The sequence below is a fragment of the Lytechinus pictus genome, chromosome 15 (genome assembly GCF_037042905.1).
Source record: "Lytechinus pictus isolate F3 Inbred chromosome 15, Lp3.0, whole genome shotgun sequence".
Taxonomy (NCBI): domain Eukaryota; kingdom Metazoa; phylum Echinodermata; class Echinoidea; order Temnopleuroida; family Toxopneustidae; genus Lytechinus; species Lytechinus pictus.
Window position 1 is genome coordinate 7,809,270 of NC_087259.1, and position 21,695 is coordinate 7,830,964.

At 36.6% G+C, this 21,695-nt stretch overlaps 1 protein-coding gene across 1 annotated transcript; it reads left to right on the forward strand.

Moving 5' to 3' along the window:
• Nucleotides 1–8,620: 8,620 nt before the first annotated feature.
• On the forward strand, nt 8,621–17,206 carry LOC129277209 (carbohydrate sulfotransferase 9-like). Its single transcript, XM_064110619.1, has 3 exons — nt 8,621–8,760; nt 14,596–14,675; nt 15,405–17,206. The coding sequence occupies exons 1-3, from the start codon at nt 8,649–8,651 to the stop codon at nt 16,272–16,274; spliced, it is 1,062 nt and encodes a 353-aa protein (XP_063966689.1). The 5' UTR covers nt 8,621–8,648; the 3' UTR covers nt 16,275–17,206.
• Nucleotides 17,207–21,695: the final 4,489 nt, after the last annotated feature.

Below are 21,695 nucleotides of genomic sequence, written 5' to 3' on the forward strand. Positions count from 1 at the left end.
GATTTTTTGAAGTATAGAAACATAAAACTTGCTGTTTGGATTTCACATATTTCTGTTACTCTCAAAATTCTATATTGATAAAAAAGAGGAGCAGTTTACAACAAGATACAGACATAAAAAAAAAAAACAGAGGCAAGTATATAAACAAAATGGCTATACAAATTATGCATATCATATGCTACATCAGATGAATATAAACAGCCGGAGGGGGGGGGGGGGCTCAGAGGGCTGACAAAATCGGAATAATAGAAGGAAGAAAATATCAGAAAGAAAGGAGGTTCCAATATTATTATTAAAAAAACCTTTGTACTATAAGCCTAAGGCTTAATTAAATGACTATCCACGACAAATTAAAGACACCAATTTCCTTTCTTTGAAGAGCAAGGTTTGATTAATCTTTTTAACAATTCAAACACAAACGCACTTTGATTGTATTGTTAACTTAATTAGCTATTAATATTTGAAATAGATATCATGATTTTTATACACTTCTGATGCATATATAGAGGCATGTTGCTTGCTGATATCTTGTGCAGCATGTTAAGCAAACATTCCATGTTCCTATGTTTTTTTTCCTCTTATAATTTTTTCAGCCTCATCTGTATATAATGTTTTGGAAGGTTACAAATATAATTATTACTACCATAAGTCACAATCAAGTATCTATATGACATTTATATTTCATTTCATGTGGGCGCGTCGTGGTTAGTCTGCTGGGCAAACCCTTCGCTCGAGTTAAGGGTCTGAATGTGCAGCCTACTCATGCCTTGTGTACTGAAGGCTCTCTCGCTCAGGGTCTGCTTCATCTTTGGAAGTTGGGCACAAATTTTGCTATGTCAATCATTGTGAGTTTGTTACCATGACATTCCCTCTCTGAACTCTCCTCCCACTAGCTGGTCATTTGGGCCAGTCACCTGCTGGGCAGGAGATCAACTGGTGTTTGTTTAATTACACGCTGCATCGCACTTATACTCCTGATTGAAACTCCAGTCTAGCATTATGCAATAGCATAGTGGCATACATATATGGCAAATGTCTTGCCATGGTCCCTGACTCCCTGATAAATAAATGTTGCTTTCTCTCTTTTTGAATCTTGATAGTTTTTTTAATTGTGCATGTTGGTATGTTTATTCTTTTGGATCACAAAGTGTTTTTTTTAAACAAAGCCCTTTTCGTTGCTTATAATTAACACTGTACAGCAAAGTTTTATCAAACAAAAATAATATTTGACAGCGCAGGCATAACATTTTATCCTACATGTATAGGCACTAGAAGGCAAAGAAAGTTCGGGAAATATTCTCCAAAACTGCAACATCAATATCAATTTTGTTGATATTATCTTAATTATCAAGTTTTAGTTTGTAGGCTTATATGGGTTTGTTTTCCCCTATAATTATTGGAAAACAGCAAAGCATTTATCAATTTACACTCACTAAATTTGATATCAAAGATACTCTCAAATAATTCATATTCATCTACAATATGCCTTTTGTGGTTCCACATGTACAAATTTGCTCAATCATATTAATAATTTTTCATAATATATGATTACAAACAGAAGGAATCGAAACACTTCACATCATAAGATAATGCAAATGAAAATGGTGTGTGACATGGGTAATTCTCTCATTTGCACGATGATCAGGAGGTAGGCCTTCATGTACAAATGCATAAACATTAAACTCAATGTTTTGTGAAAAATTAATGACATAACATTCTTACCTTAAACACCAACTCAATTACTTAAAATGGTAAAAGAAAGAAATAACATTTTATAGAAATTACACTAAAAATGAGACAGCAAAAAGCCGAACAAAGCCTGGAAAATACAAAACTACTAAAACCTATATATCAATTGAAATACTGATCGAAAGAAAAAAAAAAGAAAAAAATTAAAGGTCAAGTCCACCCCAGAAAATTGTTGATTTGAATCAATAGAGAAAAATCAAACAAACATAACGCTGCAAATTTCATCAAAATCGGATGTAAAATAAGAAAGTTATGACATTTTAAAGTTTTGCTTAATTTCACAAAATAGTTATATGCACATCCTGGTGGGTATGCAAATGAGGAGACTGATGACGTCATCCACTCACTATTTCATTTGTATTTTGTTATATGAAATAGGGAATATTCTATTTTTCTCCTTGTCAAGTGAAACAACGATTAATTCTCCCCTGAACATGTGGAATGAGCATTGTTTAATACTATATGATTCAGTCAAGTTGGTCCTCATTTTCAAATCTATAAAAAGATGAAATATTGTATATTTCAAACAGTAAAAAACAAAAGAAATAGTGAGTGAGTGAGTTGTGCATATTAGACACTGTTTTGTGAAAAATAAGCAAAACTTTAAAGTGTCATAACTTTCTTATTTTTCATCCGATTTTGATGAAATTTTCAGCGTTTTGCTAGTTTGATTTTTCTCTATTTATTCAAATCAACATTTTTCTGGGGTGGACTTGACCTTTAATGACCTGACAGTTTCTCTGTTTCCAATTATTCCCCTCCTTATATCATCTTCACATTTTTTCTCTTCATTTCTTTCTTCGTATTTTTGTCAGTTCCTTCCTTTTTTATGTACTTTTTTCCCCTATTTTCGGCAGAAGGGGGGGGGGGGTGCGGAGCCGCTCCGGCTCACTCGATCCACATAATTATCGTTACAGGGAAATACAGCAATTGTAGATTTGGCCTATAGTCTTCTTTATACAAAGCATTATAATTGTGTGAATTATTGGGCATGCATCGCGAGGGCGTAGCGCCAAGGTGGCGGGGGGGGGGTGCAGTGAAATATATTGCTGTACACATGCGTAACCAAAAAAATAAAATAGTTTAAAGGGGTGCATTTTTTAAGTTTTGGACGCGGACCGCGCATGCACTTGTTTAGGGTATCAAAAATACCAATTTTCAAAAAAGGGGTGGTTTTGAAAGACTGGTCAATGGTAAATTGCGGGGTCAAACGTAGAGTCTATTTAGGGTATGTTTTTTCCAAAGTTTTTTTTTAGACTAGCCAAACGCGTTTAGGGTATGTTTTTCCTCGGGGCTTTTCCTCCTCCTTTCTGAAAAGTGTTTGGGCCTGAGACAAAACTTGTTTAGGTGTCATATTCTGGCGACAACTCGTTTAGGGGCCAAAATGTGCAAAATGAAGCCCGCGAAAAACTTGTTTAGCGGGTTATTTTCAACACAGAGGAAAACTCGTTTATAGGGGGGTTGGAAATAATTTGGTCATGTGTACAGCAGGACATTTGACTGCCCCCCCCCCCCCCCAGCAAGGCGGGTAGAGTTATAACGTTAACCGTCTTTTACATCCTTTCTTCACCAGGGGCTCCTTTCTCTTTTTTTTCACCCGTAACTTTCCCCCATTTTTTCTTATTCATTTAGGTTTCCTTTTTGTTTAGGAGGGATGTCCCCACCAGAAATTTAGTGTAGACTCATCCTTATGCCCCGCCCATGCTTCCACTGCCTACATTATAACTTTATTTTTTATTTTCTTTATTACTGGTACCTTATTTTCATCCTAATCGATGTGAATGTGCAATTTTTTATTATAAGCAAAGTTGATTTGAGTAAAAAGAGAAAAATCCCACAAGCATAACGCTGAAAAAAAGAAAGTGATAACAATTTACATGTTTGCCTCATTTCACCTGGGAGTTGTGATGTATTTCACAACAATTGTGTGAACATCCTGGTCGGCAGTGGCGTAACTACGGGAGGGGGGGCACGTGCCCCCCAATCGGCTGACCCCCCCCCCCCAAAAAAAAAAAAAAAAAAAAGCGGGGAAAAGGAGAAAAAGAGGGAGAAAGGAAGAGAAACGTAATGGGAAAGAAGAAATTATTGTTCATTATGATGTTTTGTTAAATTATAATTATGTTATGTTATATTACATAAGAAATATCTTTTTCATAACTTTATGAAACATTAAGTCAGGGCCTATGTCTTCATTGTTCCTGGTGCTCGCATTGTCTGTTTAAGAAGATATCTAATCCTGTTGTACTAAAACCTCCCGTTTTCAAGTCAATGTACACCAAATATATTTTTTCGCACTTCGAGATATTGTTTTATGCACAATAGTATGCTTCTTTTTCATGACTACTTAAAGCGATTGCCCAATTTTAAGGTCTTAATATAAAACATTTCCTGTCCGTGCTTACGTTCGCAATTAGTGGATTGGTGAGGTATAACTGCCCTCCATGAGTTCCTATAGAATCAGTCCTTAAAATGTCCCTTTTTCTGATCTGAATGTAAAAAATTTTCAGCTCGCTCTTCGTATAATGATTACACAAATTTGATTATAATGTCCACTTTTAGGTCTGAATATCCAAAATTTTCAGTTCGCGCTTCGCGCTCGCAGTATTTGATTAGTGAGATGCGTATAATGATGATTACAATTACTACAAGCATGACAAGTGCTTAAAAAATCAGCAAGAGCTTGGCACTCGCATTAGATGACTATTGTGAGATATGTATACTCTAAATGGATTCCTAAAATATAGTCCTTAAAATCTCCCTGTTTGAGGTCAATATATACAAAAATTTCAGCTCGCGCTTCGCGCTCGCATTGTTTAGTGAGACAGGTACGTATAATGATTACAAAAATTTGAGTCCCTTTTTAGGTCTGAATATCCAACATTTTCAGTTCGCGCTCGCATTATTTGATCAGTTAGATACATACGAAGCGCGTTCACTAAGTTGCTCAGAATTGTTGCTGGTGCCCCCCCCCCCCCCAATGCCGTGACCCACAGTACGCCACTGCTGGTCGGTATGCAAATGAGGGGACTGACGACATCACTCACTATTTTTTTGGTATTTTAATATATTGACTATTGATGTTTCAAATTTCTCCTCATCGTCACGTGAAGCAAAATTTTCTCTTCTAAACATGTGGCATTGCCATGGTACTAACATTTAATATGTTCAGTCAAGTTGGTCTTTTATGTCAAATATGTAAACATTGAAATATCGTTAAAACTATTTTTTAATGAAAGAAGAAGAAAGAAAAAGTATAAAATGAGGGACATCATTGTCTTTCTCATTTTACATGCCATTTTGAGTTGTGAATATAAAGTCTTCACTGTTTTTTTTTAAGTATTTGAATTTAATTTTACTATTTATAACCTGCACACAGTTTTCTGTTGCCAACAGCCCTGGCTGTAATGACAGATTGGAATTAAAGATGTAATAATATTTAACTAGAAAAAAGAAAAGGGATTAAGGAGTAATGAGATAGAATCAAATAAATGTGGAGAATAGGGAAGAAAAATGAGAGCCAAAGAGAAATGGACTTCGTGCAAATTATATGTAATCTTAAAGGTCAAGTCCACCCTATTTTTTTATTTGAATAAATAGAGGAAAATCAAACTAGCTAGGCTGAAAATTTCCTCAAAATCGGACGTAAAATAAGAAATGTATGATATTTTAAAGTTTCGCTTATTTTTCACAAAACAGTGATGTGACATGCACACCTGGGATGCAAACGAGACAGTTTATAACCCTAACTCACTATTTCATTTGTTTGTTATTGTTTAAATTGTGCAATAAGGACCAAGTTAACTGAACCATAGTAATAAAAAAGCTGATTCAACATGTTCAGGGAGAAATTGGTCGTTGTTTCATTTGACATGAGGAGAAAATTAGAATATTTCACATAATCAAATGCAAAAAAGTGGATAGTCTCATTTGCAAATCGGACCAGGATGTGGAAAACTGTATGTGAAATTAAAGGTCAAGTCCACCCCAGAAAATTGTTGATTTTAATCGATAGAGAAAAATCAAACAAACATAACGCTGCAAATTTCATCGAAATCGGATGTAAAATAAGAAAGTTATGACATTTTTAAGTTTTGCTTATTTTTCACAAAACAGTTCAATGCGCAACTCAGCGATATGCAAATGAGAGAGTCGATGATGTCCATCACTCACTATTTCTTTTGTTTTTTATTGTTTGAATAATACAATATCTCAAATTTTACAGATTTGACAATAAGGACCAACTTAACTTAACCATAAACTGTTAAAATAATGGTAATTGCACATGTTCAGGGAGAAAATAAACTTTGTTTCACTTGACAAGGAGGAGAAAATTAGAATATTTCATATTTCATATAATAAAATACAAAAGAAATAGTGAGTGGGTGACGTCATCAGTCTGCCAATTTGCACACCGACCAGGATGTGCATATAACTGTTTTGTGAAATTAAGCGAAACTTTAAAATGTCATAACTTTCTTATTTTACACCCGATTTTGATGAAATTTTCTGCGTTTTGCTTGTTGGATTTTTCTCCTTTTTTTCAAATCAACTTTCTGTTGGGGTGGACTTGTCCTTTAAACTTTCTTATTTCATTCGATTTTGAGGACATTTTCAGTGTTATAAAATGTTGGATTTTCCTTTTTTTTATTCAAATCAACTTTTTGTTGGGTGAACTTGTCCTTGATCCTTAGCTATATTCATAATCTATTATAGGGCTAATAAAATACATGAAGAAAGTTCCGACCTATATAAAGTGAAAAATGACCCAACAGAAAGATATAAAGAAACTGGTTATTGGTATTGGAACAAACTATAATGGGCCAATACAAGAAATATACATTTCTATAGCTTACGTGTACTTCCTGGAAGATTTGTTCTAGCAGGGATGTGTGACTATTTCCTATAGTAGGTCCATGGTCCATGGTATTATCATGGACCTATTCATTTCTGCATTTGGATGTAGACCACAAGATCCCTGGAGGGTTTTCTGGGCATGGGACATTGTTTATGTTGGATTAACTACTGGCTAAATCTTATCTGAGTTATCAATTATCTTCTCACTGGCCACTGGTAGCAGTTCCCCTGGGAGGCTGATTGACAATGTTTACTAGCCAATTGAAAGTGACTCTGAAAGAAGGAGGTGGGGCCAGATTTGGAGCGTGAGAATTGATTTTTGGAAGATTATGCAGACCCTGTATTGGAACAGCAAGTTTTGTATGTGCTAGTCTTTGCGTGGAGGCACACTTGTTGATCAAAGTTCCAATGAGGGTCTGTGCCTGCAGACTACGTCGTGGTATAGTGGATTCTGACTCTCGCCTTTCAAACAGAGGGTCGTGGGTTCGAATCCTAGCCATGGCGTGTTTTCCTTCAGCAAGAGATTTATCCACAGGTGAGGTGAATGGGTACCCGGCAGGATTAATTCCTTGAATGCTCTAGCGCTGAAAGGAAGCTCGAGCTAAAGCCGGGGTAGCAATAATAAAAATGCGCCTTGGAATAAATTGTTTCTAGATGGTGCTCTTCAAATACCTACTATTATTATTATTATCATTATTATCATTATTATTATTATTAACATTATTATTATTATTACTATTATTATCATTATTATTATTTTACCTGAAGTTATATATGAATTATAAATATGTTAAAGAAATCTTAAATTATTTATATTTATGTCACTTATACCATTTTAATTACGGGAACCTTCAATAACAAGCCAGGCTTTCTAGAAGGTTCCCATTTTATTTTACACTATATTTCGCATTATCTTGTAATTGTTTTGTTGAACTTGAAGTGAAATAAATACATTCCATCAATCAATCAACAATTTTAAACATTACACAGTTAGAGACTGAATGTAAGTTAAGGAGTAGAATATGTGAGGGGAAGCAGAAGAAGGATATCGAATTGAGAGAGCGCTCGACCTGATGGCAATCTCTTTTTATTCTTCATTGAGGACAACACAAAGATGCCATATTTAGGTTACTTTTGCTTGTCCACACCCCATATTATGATTATTGGGAAAAAAAGATATAACGTTTATAGGCGACTCTATCACTGTAAAAACGCTGGTTATTTTATGTACAATGTTTAAGCCTGTCACTTTAATAAGTATCATTGAAAACTTTTAAAGATTTTTACAGGTTGAAAATTATTTTCAATTAAATGAAATTTAACCACTGCTTAAATTGAATTCTTTACAATTTACGTTACACGCCTGGTATTTAAACTGTAAAAAAATGGTATTAATCAAATAGCTGATTAATTCGTTGGCAGGGCATCTAGCGAATGAGTGCAGTCAGAAATACCAGTGCGGCCAGCTGGGTTAGTCGTAGCTATTATTCCTTTAATATGACTTGTCGCTATCGTTTAGTCTTGTAATGGGAAAGGGTGTCGTACTTTGTTAAGCATCAATTATTAATCATATGCTACACAACTTAACGCGTCACATGACATATATGTGACAATGATTGGATAAGATCAGAGTTTATTGTGATCCATGGGGCCTATGTATTACGAAGTTTGACAATCATACAGAATTGGAGGGAAATTAAGGATTTGGTTTCAGGTTGAGAACCTGCTTAACACACTTTCATTGTGAGTAACGATCTTTGCTGTATTCCGTATTATCGTATTTATGAAATAACTATCAAGTCGAAATAGTATTTCTACTGCTTCCAGTTTCTTCAGAACAACACAATTCAATTAAATTCAATTCCACGCGTATATTGATGTTAGCTTTTCCGACTGCATGAAGCAAAACAAAAGCCATCGTTTGGTTCATGTTAGTTTTCATTCATTTCTTTTCTTCAATTCTTAACTTTTTTTATCTCCATGTGTCATGTGCCTTTTCCCTCATTTTATTCTATATAGTTGATATTTGAAACAATGATACGAAGATGCGGGGAATTTTCATACGAAGAAGAAATTTTATACTGTTCATTGTGTTAGCAGCTGCTTCCACATATGTGATTATTACCAACAAGATTCGAACAGACGAACGACGACACGGTATGTAATTTGGTTTTCTTCAAAATATATTGAGGTGTGTGTTTTCAGATCATTGCTGGTGAAAAATATTTCATCAGAATTAAATTTTAAGGCGAGGTACTTATTTCAACAAGAGTATTAATCATATCAATTCTAAAAAAAAGTGTCACAACTTACCCCACCTTTCCCCATGGGCGGAAATCCCAGGGGGGACAGGGGTGACGTGTCCCCCCTACTCAAAATAGTAGGGGGGACACAATATTTAATGTAATGTCCCCCCTACTATTTTTGGTCTTTTTTGATGGTAAGAAATACATCAAAGACATTCAAAATCTAAATAAAACATGTATTTTAGGACGAGATGACCTTACTTTTGGGATGCTAACCCTTTTTTCTTTTTTTTGCTTGTCAAATTTATTTTCGTCAAAATGACCTTAAATTTGGGGTGATAACCTTTTTTTTTTTTTTTTTGGGCTTGTCAACAATTTTCCAGCCCCTTGTCCCCCCTACCTTTTGGGAGAGATTTCCTCCCCTGATGATATGCATTCAAAGTAGGAATGCAACAAATACCTTCATAAAGTGTTCATTGATGTGCTATTCTAGTCACCTGGTCTATTCAATTTCTTCATCCTGCTATGTAAGGCAATAAGCTTACGTAATATCTTGCTTTGAAATCTGCCTATCATAATGAAAGAAATGAAAGGTCATTTGACCAAAATTGTCCATGAAGTAACTACGAACTGGTCTATAATATTACCACGGGCGAATGATTATGCTGAATCTGATATGTAAAGAACGGATGAGTGGTCGCAGTGATCAAATCACAAGGAAAAGCTTCAGTGGAGGTTTTGTCGAAAATTGGTGAAACGGATAAGCAGTTTCGTCCGGCGATTCGGAGGGTTACACTTCGTAATTCCGAAGGTTCGTAATTCCGACGGTTCGTAATTCCGAAACACGTAAATTGCCTATACCTCGATGTTCGTTAATCCGAAAACGTAAAAGGGTTCGTTAATCCGAACATTTGTGGCGTTATTCCGAAGGTTCGTTATTCCGAAGGTTCGATAATCCGAAAACGAAATAAGGTTCGATGTTCCGAAGGTTCGTCAATCCGAAGACGAAATAAGGTTCGTTGTTCCGAAGGTTCGTTAATCCGAAAACGAAATAAGGTTCGTTGTTCCGAAGGTTCGTGAGTCCGAAAACGAAATAAGGTTCGTTAATCATTAGTTTTCGGACTAACGAACCTTCGGAATTACGAACCTCATTTCGTTTTCGGATTAACGTATCTTCGGAATTACGAACCTCACTTCGTTTTCGGACTAACGAACCTTCGGAATTACGAACCTCATTACGTTTTCGGACTAACGAACCTTCGGAATTACGAACCTTCGGAAATACGAACCTTCGGAATAACGAACCTTCGGAATATCCGAACCTTCGGAATAACGAAGCTTCGGAATTACGAATGTATGCGGATTCGGAGCTGCATGCATGACGAAAAATTGTCCACTGAGGGCAACACTGCCATGACTGCTGTCTTGATTCACCAGTTTTCGACAAAGCCCTCATGTAGTGATGAAGGGCATTTGGCAATAGATTCTCTACTGACGTTCCAGAAAGCGTCCGCGTAGCTATTGCGAAAGTAGAGAGGGTACTCATGCAGGTTTAGGGGCAGGGACCTCCCTATGATTTTTTTTAATGTATTGAAACAGCAACAAAAATGGGGGAGATGAGCAGAGAAAGGGGAAAATGAAAGGGAAGATATAAGAAAAGAGAGCATGAAAAAGAGAGGTAAAGTTCGTGTAAGTCTATATATATCACCGGGGGGGGGGGCACTTACATTGACGAGTGGATACCATGCGTGACCCCCAAAACACGTAAAAAGGATGTCTTTTTCAAGATAGGGCACGTTGCGTACGTAACGTAATAAGGGTGTAAAAATCACCAAACTAATTTACTATACTATTGCATGTATCTTTAATATTTCATACAATTTATAACCATCGAAACATGATTGAAAAAATGGGAGGTCGATATAGAGAGCTTACTCCGTGTAAGGCCACCGCGCACCATTGGTCTGCGACCCGCTAGGAAAGCTACGTGTTTAGAAAAGAGTTAAATGTTTTGTAAAGGATGTACTTTTTGCCTCAACAACAGTCATGTTTAGAGTCCGATTTGCGCGAGGTGTGCCGTACTAAACCCAGTGATGTAGGTAATGATAAATCCGATTTAGGGGTTCTATTCAGGGAATACTTGCCGCAATAGGTATCGTTTTGTTTCCAATTTAGGGTAGGGTTTTACACGCCAATACTTGTTAAGGGGTGCATTTTCCGAATATAGAAAATACTTGTTCAGGGCGGTGCTTTTCGAGACCACATGGTCGCGCATGGTATCCACTCGTCAATGGAAGTGCCCCCCCCCCCGGATATCACCCTACAATTTGATTGAGAAAAGGATGGTCCTTGCCCGACCCCCACTGGCGCTGCCCGTGTATGCAAGCCGAACTTCTTGCCAATATTAGTGATAGACACAGGAGTTAGCTTTAACTCTGCAGTCAATGATTTTCCCTATACCATAGGCGGAGCAAAAAAAAGGGGGAAAGATAGAAAAAAAAAAGAAATAGACGGGAAGAGAGAGGAGAAAGGAGAGAAAAAGAGGGGGAAACATATCAAGAGGAAGAAGACGAGTGAATAAAATAAGATGAGGGGAAGACTTGGAAAATAATTAAGAAAATATTTCATGTCACTATATAAAATTTTCGCTCGCGCTTCGTGCTCGCATTGCATTTTAGATGATTTACATATCTTGTTCAATATGAAGTTTAAATATCAGGTTTGGAAGTCAATATACAAAACATATTTCATCTCGAAAATCGAACTTTCATTATTTTGTGTGATTTACAAATTGATTTTTAAAAAGGGCTCTGTAAAAATGTCAGTTTTATGGTCTGAATATTAACTTTTTCTGCTCGCGCTGCGCGCTCGCAAATTTTGATTTCTCAGGTACCTAGTCTTTTCGTGTATTCCATAAAGTTGTCAAAATATCCCTATTTAGGTCTGATAGTCAAAACGTATCAGCTAGCGCGGCACGCTCGCATTTTGATTGGCGAGTTATGTATGTCTCAATATTGATTATACAACAAACTACTTAAAATCCCCTTTTCATGACAGTGTATAAAACAACTAGGCTCGCAATTTGCGCTCGCATTAATGGTTAATAATATATATATTAACTGATGCATCCTAGTGATAATTACAAAAGTGCTTAAAATGTCCAGTTTTCAGGCCATCATATCATCAGATTTCGCGCCCTCATTAGGCATTGATGAATAAGATATTAATTTAATAACTGATCCCTCTGTTTCATCTCGCATTTAGCAAGAGGAATAGGAAGACAGTCTTCATTTTCATATGATGTCCTAAAAATGTGCCGGTCCTATGTCAAAACTCAAAGTAATAATAATGAAAATATCAGCTCTTTATTAAGTGCGATCCATATCCACCTCACAATTTTTCTACAAAGTGCTTGAAATATGGAGCTGAAATTGACTCTTTTTTCAGATCGGAATATCAAATAGTTTAAGCTCGCGCTCTTCGCGCTCGCTTTGATTTTCACGATAAAAGATGTATTTAGAATGCTTATGTTCTAGATCTAAATATGAAACACGCGCGCATGTTTATTCGATACTCAACTTGTTCTCTATTCAAATCATTATCCAGTTTCAGATCACAATATCAGCGTGCTTTGTGCTCGCATTATTAATGTAGAAAGATCCCCTATTACTCATTCTATTCATGATTTACAAAACATAAATAGAGTGTCCCGTTTTTAGGTCTAAATCTCGACAAAAAAAATCCGCTCGCGCTTCGCGCTCGCATCTATCGATTAGTTATAAAGCTAGTTTGTTTACGATTATAAAAATTGATTAAAATTTTCCATTCATTATGTAGAAATGTCAAATTTTTCAGTTCGCGCTCGCATTATTTGATTGCTGAAATAGGTAATGTCTTCATGGCTAAGTGGCCGTCTTTAACAGGTACCTTTTCGATCAGTTAAAAACGCATATGAAAATTTTCTGCTCGCGCTTTGCGCTCGCATTATTAATGTAAGGAAGTTCCCCAATTACTCATCCTTTTCATGATTTACAAAACATGAATAGAGTGTCTCGTTCAGTAGGTCTAAATCTCGAAATTTTCCGCTCGCGCTTCTCGCTTGCATCAATTGTTTAGTTATATACTTATTCTGTTTAAGTTACAAAAAGTGCTCAGAATTTACATTCTTTGGGTAAAAATGTCAAAATTTTCATCTCGCGCTTCGCGCTGGCATTATTTGATTTTTAAAATATGTAACGTTCTCAAGGCTAACAGCATGCAGTCTTTAACGGGTACCTTTTCCATCAGTTCATTTCTGCTCGCGCTTCGCGTTCGTAATAATTATTTAGTTGCATACACATCTTTTTCAGGATAACAAACATTGCCCAGAATGTTCAAATATTAGGAAAACATACATAAGATCTCAAAAAAATTTAGCTCGCACTTCGCGCTCGCATTATATAAACAAGGATTTTGGTATTATATATTTATGATGATTAATAAGAATAAAGCTAAAAAGTAACTATTAGGACAACCCCTTCAAAGAAACCAAAAATCATCTTCGAGCGGCCGATCGGGGAAAATATGGCTGAAAAAAAATTCCACCCCCCCCCCCCTTCCTCTATTGGCGAAGGCTGGATCCGCCCCTGTATACGGCCGCCGTACTGCACTGCTAGTCGAGCCGTTTTAACATTTTGTATACCAGCTACATTTGCGTGGTAAGATGGTACGGCTGCTTTTTATTTCGACTCGCCGTACGGCGGCCGTATGGGAAATGTGACTGCAGCATGTTTTGGACAATTTGAACTATCAACAAATATATGTATCATATAGAGACGAAAGGTGCGGGAATAAGAGCCCTTGTAAAGTGGATGGAATAAAGGAAACAGAACACGAAATATTTCTTAATAGACAGAAAAAAATAGATAAAACAGTTAAAATAAAAGAATGGAAAACATAATTTCTGAAATGAAAATAAAGCATTAAGCCAGTTCGTAGTTCCATTCTGCGCATGATCAGAAGAAGGTCATTTGTACTAAATTGACATGGTGGTTTAATTTTCAATGAGATAAGCACCGCCTTTGCTGTCTTGATTATTTATTTATATGCTCTTTTGAAATGTCCGTTTTCACTGGATAAAAACAACAACAACAATGCGTCCACTCGCGACTGGTTTTTAACAGCTGGCCAAGTATATTGTTATAACAACATGCTTACGCGTGTGTTCATTGTTGTGCTATTCTGGTCACTATTTCTACGCAATGTCTGCATCCCCATTGCTATGTAAGGCATGCTTTCATGATATCTTGCTTTGAAATTTGACTAACGAAATAAATGAAAGATCTTTTGATAAAAATTGTCCATGTGGTAACTACGAACTGGTTCATTATCAATGAAGTGTTATGATATTACAATAGTTGTATGAAAATGAAGAAATAGAAATAAAAGAAACTAAAGGAAAGCGAAACCCAAAAGTCAACACCGCATATCATTGATAAATACAGGATATTCAAAATGAATCCACTTATACCTCAATCCGATTTCACAAACTCTTCAGAACATGACAAGATCCAAGATCTTGTCATCTGATCATCTCTCCACGGGATGTAGACATGATGAGATCTAAGATCACGTCATTTTATCATCCCTTTTACAAGATGCAGACATGATCTTGTATTTTATGTGACGAGATAATTATCTGAACATCTCGGTGGCACTTTTAAGCTTCCATAGCTAACTGATTATTTTTTTTACTATATTATTTTAGATGGTGTTTTGGGAACAAGAAACATGCTTTCACAGTTGTCCAACAAACTATTTCTGAAGAATTACTGCCCATCAAAGCAGGTAAGGTTGGATTTTACAAGGAACTACTGCTGACAAAAATGTGAGAAAATAATTTTTTTTTATTACTATGCTTTCGGGCCATTCTTCAATCACCAATTTTTCCATCAGTATTCAATCTTTGGATATACATCATGATTCTTTTGATGTTTCAAATTTTCAATATTTTCGAAAAAGTGTACAATATTGAATCTGGATATAAAATGTGTTCTTGAAAAACTGTGAAGAAATAAATAAAGAAAAGAATGATAATTCTAATGACGATGATGACAACTATGATGATGATAACAGCGATGATGGTGATGACGACAACGACGACGATAATGATGATGTTAAAAAAATATCATCGCAAATGATTAGTCGGGAAAATCTCACATTTTAAAGTGTATTTTATAATGCCTTTCCAGTAAACTTCAGATATTCTTATGAATTATTATTTTCAAGAAGTCAGTCTTTTGAATAAACCAGCGTAGGTAGACCCCCCCCCCCATGCCATTCACCCATACTCTCTCCACACACCCACTCTCCACCCCCTCCCCCCCCCCCTGTATTTTAGGGTGAGTGCGTGCGTGATGGTGCGTCTGCGAATGTGTTGCTGAAGTTGTCTATGCCTTTGCCGGCTTTAAATACGACCTTTTTCATAGCTCTCATAATTATAGAACCCTGTCCTTTACTCTCTTTTTCTTTTATGTCTCTTTTCATTTTTAATGCATGTCGTCTTCAACACAATAGCAAACTTCTGGACTAACACAGACTTTGCGTCGACACACACAACGTCATGCGTGTTCTTCGCTCGGATTCTATGATGACGAAACCCATCAACTTGGTAACATACTTGGCAATATAAGCTATCTTCGAAACATCTATGTCTCTGAAAGATACCGAATATATCTCTGTCTTATCCCGAAAGCTGGCAGCAACAACTGGGTTAGAGCTCTCTTGACGCTAGAGGGCGTGATCAACTCAACGAATACCATGAGTCCGCGAGAGATTTCATGGGCTGCCAAAAAGCACCTCCGCGTTCTCGGGCAGTTTCGCCCGAACGAGCGGATTCGTATATTACGCAATTACACGTCCGTCATATTCGTACGCAACCCGTATACCCATCTTTTATCCGCATTCCGCGACAGACTCGAGACCTACCCGAATCGGAATCCGACTCATCGAAGAATTCACAACCCGAAGATCCACCGGAAGTTTGGGAACCACTCTCCGGCTGAGATGCCCGATCCGTCCACACCGGGAGAGAGATACAACGTCACATTCAAGGAATTCGTGGACTATTATCTCAGTGGAATTACAGATGTCCATTGGCGTGAGCAATATAAAGTTTGCCCTCCGTGTCTGGATTATGATTACATCGGCAAAATGGAATCATTCTCAGAGGATTTTGATCAGGCCGTAAAGATATTCAATGCTTCTTCAAAGGTATCACTTATTACAGCTGCACATGCGACAAATAGTTCAAAGGACGCCATCTTAAGAAAGTATTACGAAACACTTTCGGATCTTCAAATGGAACAGCTCGGAGTGCTGTTAAGTTCGGATTTGTCGCTGTTCGGTTACTCGATACCAGGAGTAATTCAAAGAAACAAAGTTTAATACTTTATTGCAAATAGGTTTCAAAAGGGGAGTGAACTAACTATCTCTCATCGACTGTGTAATATGATAGTTTTAAAATATAGCTTTTTGCATTAGATTTAGTAACATAGCTAATAAAATTACCCTATTTGTAAAATGAAGTGTTTTGAGGGAGAAGTACATGTTTTGCTACTTGTCTTGGAAAAAATAATTCATTTCCTTTCTCGAATTGTTTTTGTATTGTGTATGTGTATACTTGCGTATCCGCCACAATGTGGTATATGTGGTAAATGTGGTACTATTTTGTGACAAATAATATTTTTTTAAGGAAAGAAAATGTTTTATTTGAATGAATGGAAAATGAATAATCATCGCGATATGAAATACACTGAGTAGTGAATTAGTGTGTTATCATTCAAGTGTGACGATATAGCAAGACTATACTGGTCAGGATGTTGCATTATGGGTTGGTGCCTAGCCATATTTAGCCATGTATACATTATACAAATAATGCATGCAGCCGAGTGCGTTAGTGGAAATGCAGAGCACGCGAGGTTTCTTTAGATAGGTGCCGCACTGTGCACGAGCCGCTTGCGGCGAGTGCCCAGTGTGCTCCATCTGAAGAAACCGAGCTTTCTCTGCATTTACTTTAATTTACGCACGACAGAGCATGTGCATTATTTGTTTTATAAAATAGCAACACACAAACAATTTTTTTAAAAGTTACAGTACAGTTTTGTTGGACTTCTACCGCACTGGTTTGCTTGAGCGTGCAATGTCAATTTTCGTTGCACACCTTTTGCATTACCGTGCAGTGCACAAAAAAAGTTGGATGTCATGTGACGCGTATTGACCAATCGCGATGCTTGAAATAATGCTGCTATTTTATAATATGGATTATTTTGTATATTACAAACAATGTAAATATTTTTTATAATGTATTGTGAACGCAGAAATAAAAAATAAAACAAACAAAACAATATTTGAGTAATTGAGGACTTAAGTTGATGCTATACAAGAATGCTCGTTCTTATTTGCTTTAAAGCAGGAGATTTGGCTGATAGATTATATCAATGGATTGAACAAATTTCGAGGTATATTTCTGGAGTGACTGGCCGCCGCGCCGGTTCGGTTCAGACTCGCCTTTGAAAGTTTCCCCTAGCTGCTAGGCCAAAATACACTTTGGTGGTCATATCTCTTTGGCCGTGTTTGACAGATGCTTCATTCACTACCGATTTGAGATACGACCAACAAAGTTTATTTTGGCCTAGCAGAGGGAACTTTGGCAAAGAAAGATTCAGAAATCACACAAAATCTTTTCGAAACGAGAAATGCCAAAATGAAACAGAACTCTCTAATCACATATGAGATCTGAAAAAAGAAAGGGGAACACTTCAATTTAAAATGGGAAATAAAGAAGAAATCCACCTTGACAATGCGAAGAATTGGGACTTGCAACCTTTGCTTATAGGAAAAGTTAATCATCACAACAAATAAGGAAAACTCGCTTAACCGAAGGTCTGAGCTGATTCGTACTTGTCGCCACAAAATAAAGAAGAACAAAGAGCCCCCCTCCCCCCCCCAAAAAAAAAACGTTTTCAGATTATAGATTTCACAATTATTAAACGTGTTTTTGCTATGAATTTGATACGTATGGTAAGAGTGGAATTTCATCTTTAATTTGGGACCAACAGCTTAGTAAATTATTCATGCATGGCAGATTACAAACAATAAATATTGAGGCCTATCAGAAACGATTTGTGCAGATACTCACCTGTTGATTTGAATTCACTCTCATTTCAGAGATCAGTGAGAGAAACTTAACAAAGAATACAAAGGAAATGCTTATGAGCCAATTGTTGAATAAGCATGGCGTTTTCTGCGCAACCTGGTTTCGAAATTTCAAACCCGCCTTGCTCACTAATGCGCGGAGTCACGGTGTTCGTCAAATATTAGGTATAAAAATGTATGATTAAATTGTATGATAATGATTGAATTGTATGATCATTGAATTGTATGATCATGATGATCTTAAGGAAATATCAAACTTAATTTGCCTATGAATAAAAAAAGATGTGGGAATCCCAGTTTCTTTTTTTTCTGGGACGCACTGTATCAACCAAAGGCCTAATGTGGCAAAAATTGAAGGACTCAGACATAAAAGAAAATTCTAGAAAGCTAGGAGCGAGGCAAGTTAGCAAGCAAACATTGCTCTTTTTATAGCAAAAATTCTAATTTTGTGACAGATTTGGACATATTCTGAAAATTATTTCATATATGACTCAGTTTTTCTTTTCTTTTATTTTATCCAGTTTTTTTCGTAAAACTTTTCGTGTCCATGGTCGTTATGAATTTATCGCGAATATGTCCCCAAGGGTAAAGGAAAATGTGGCATTATCATTAATATGGTCAGCTTGCACATCGCATAAACCAGGAAAACAGCTTACAACCATCAGACCTAAAATAACTAAGGCCTATAAGGCACAATTTCAGAATTCAATCATTCCATTGGATGGCATTTGGTGCACTTGCGTTTAGATGAGAACCATGTAGTCAGGCAGCATATGTCATCTACTTCGACAAATTGGCTAAGTATGATTTTTCACTTTTATGTGATTGGTGACATCACAAGGAACAACTTCCAACTTGGTGACAAATTTCTAATGGTCATCTTGACCATGTGAGAGGTCAAAATGGGGTCAATAGGGGTCAATTTTTGAAATTTGTGTCGGGTCATACATCAAATTGTTTGTCTTGTTATACTAAACAAGAAAGTGTACACAACCATATACTCTTGACCTCCCATTAAAAAGATTTAAACATTTAAAGAGTCCAATGAATGACGAGTTCTTGAATTCTCAGCCATTCTTATTTTGATATTATTATACATGTAATGATAGGGGAAGATATATACAAACAAAACTACTCCATGTAATCAATTCTTTTAGAGTTTAGGTGCATCGCATCTCTACTATTCCGGTCGAGCTTCAAGTCTGATATGGACAAGTCCTATTTTGAGGTAGAAGGTGATACAGTTTAGACGTGGGGATTTGCATAGACTTCGCAAACGCAAGACAGATATTATTTCTGACAAAGAGGCAACATCGTGCAGGCATGCTCATTGTAGTCAGTCATTGGTGATGTGATATATTCTGACCATTACTCGATCTCTGGAGCCAAGAAGGACTACACATTTCTGATTATGTGCTGCCATTAACACGGCTTGTACAATTTTATCAAGTGTGTTTTTCCAGAGCATACAACGTGAAACTAAACTCAATACCAGTTCTGTGCATAGATGCAGATTTTTTTTTGTTCTTCTGTCGTTCTTGTTTTTTCCTATTTGCTGAAGTATACCTTGATGTTGCTAGAAAGAATAATTACATAATATGTCATTGAAGTAAACCTTAGCCATACCGCAGCGGGGGGGGGGGGGCAGCTGCCTCCCAAAAAATTGTGAAGACTTGCATTTTTACTGAAAAATAATATATCTTTAAATTTCACTTTACAAAATGCAAGAGGGCCCCCATGATAAGCTCAGAACAGCACATGCACCATAAATGGTGGAGTCTTTTTTTGGCTCCAGAGATCGAGTAATGGTCAGAATATATCATCAGCATAATGGACATCCAAGACTACAATGAGCATGCCTGCACGATGTTGCCTCTTTGTCAGAAATAATATAACCGTCACACATAAGAATTAATTGAGGAGCAGTTGGAGCCCATAGTTGCACTTTTTTGCACAGATTTTAAGGGTATTAGGGTTTGTCAAGTCGTTTCAAGGTATTCCTGCAATACCATGATACCACGCTGAATGTATTCTGTGTATATCTCTGTTGATCTATTTTGTTCCTAAATAAGCACATTTGACCCCTTTATACACTGTAAAAACGCTGTTTAAAATTTTAAGCACGTTGTTTAAGCCCGTCACTCTAACAACTACTGTTTGAACTTTTTAAACAAATGGTTAGACTTTTTAAACAACTGTTTAAACTTTTTAAACAATTAAGTTGTTTAAAAAGTTTAAACAATTACAAAACAGTTTAAACAACCTGTTAGAGTGACAGGCTTAAACAACGTGCTATTTTATTTTCACTGTGTTTATAATGTCTTCTTAGATAGAGACTTTTCAAAATAAAGAACCCACGAAAAATAAGACTTCTAACATTCTAACCGCTTTTAGTGTATTTTGGCTTCCAATGAAAGTTTGTTGATCTTTCGACCTTTCCCTGACCTTGTCTTGACCCTTTATATCTTCTGGATATAAGGACTTCTGACGATGGACTTATCAAAATAAAAAATGAACAAGTCCACACATGCATAAAAACACGGCAAAATGAGCTTCTTAACACCCTCAGTGTAATTTGCCATTTACCGAAAGTTCATTGACCCTTTGACATTTCCGGTCATATCTTTTTAACGGGAGGTCAAGAGTATATGGTTGTGTACAATTTCTTGTTCAGTATAACAAGACAAACAATTTGATGTATGACTTGACACAATCGGTGCAATTTCCAAAATTGACCCATATTGACCCCATTTTGACTCCTAAAATGGTCAAGATGACCACTAGAAATTTGTCACCAAGTTGAAAGTTGTTCCTTGTGATGTCACCAAACACATGAAAGTGAAAAATCAGACTTAGCCAATTTTTCGAAGTAGCCGGTTAATCATGATATATGCTGCCTGACTAATGGGCCCGGCAATCTTTTCACCACCAAAGAGCAAAAGATGGAGAAAAATGAAAGGGAAACGGATGAGATATGATATTAGTTGCTGAATATCATATCAAAAATTTTCAATGAATTATATTTTTGCATTAAGATTTCATTTTTCGCTAGCTTCGCTCACTCGCATTTTTGTATGTTTTTGGAAAGCTTGTCCGCTACACTATGTCTGGACACTAAAAATTTTCGGATCATTACGCTACTCGTTTAGAGAGCGTGTGCTTGTTTAATTCTGTATCTATCAAAATTGTTTCGTTTCATTCTTACAAGACTTATATCCACTGGCGGATCCAGTGGGATAAAGCCGGCTCGTGCACCCCCCCACCCCCCTTTGAGAGGCAAAATTACAATTTGTAATGTAAAAATAACGTCAATACAGAAGTGTGCCCCCCCCCCCTTTCAAAGCGAAGGCCTTTTTCCCTCTTGGGAAAATGTGCCCCCCCCCCCTCCTTTGGAAAATCCTGGATCCGCCCCTGCTTATATCTACACGGACAATGCATTTGTATCGCCTATAGCCTAGGCCACTGATGAATGGTTCACATATTTGACTGGATAACATTATTATCATGAGACTGAATATAATAGCGAGATTCTGGGGTCGACCTTCCTAGGTTTCCTCCTCTGAAAAAAAAAAAAAAAAAAGATTCATAGTCATCAAAGACCTTGGCCCCGTCTAGGTATACGTCTGTTGATTGCCCGGTTGGTTAGTCATA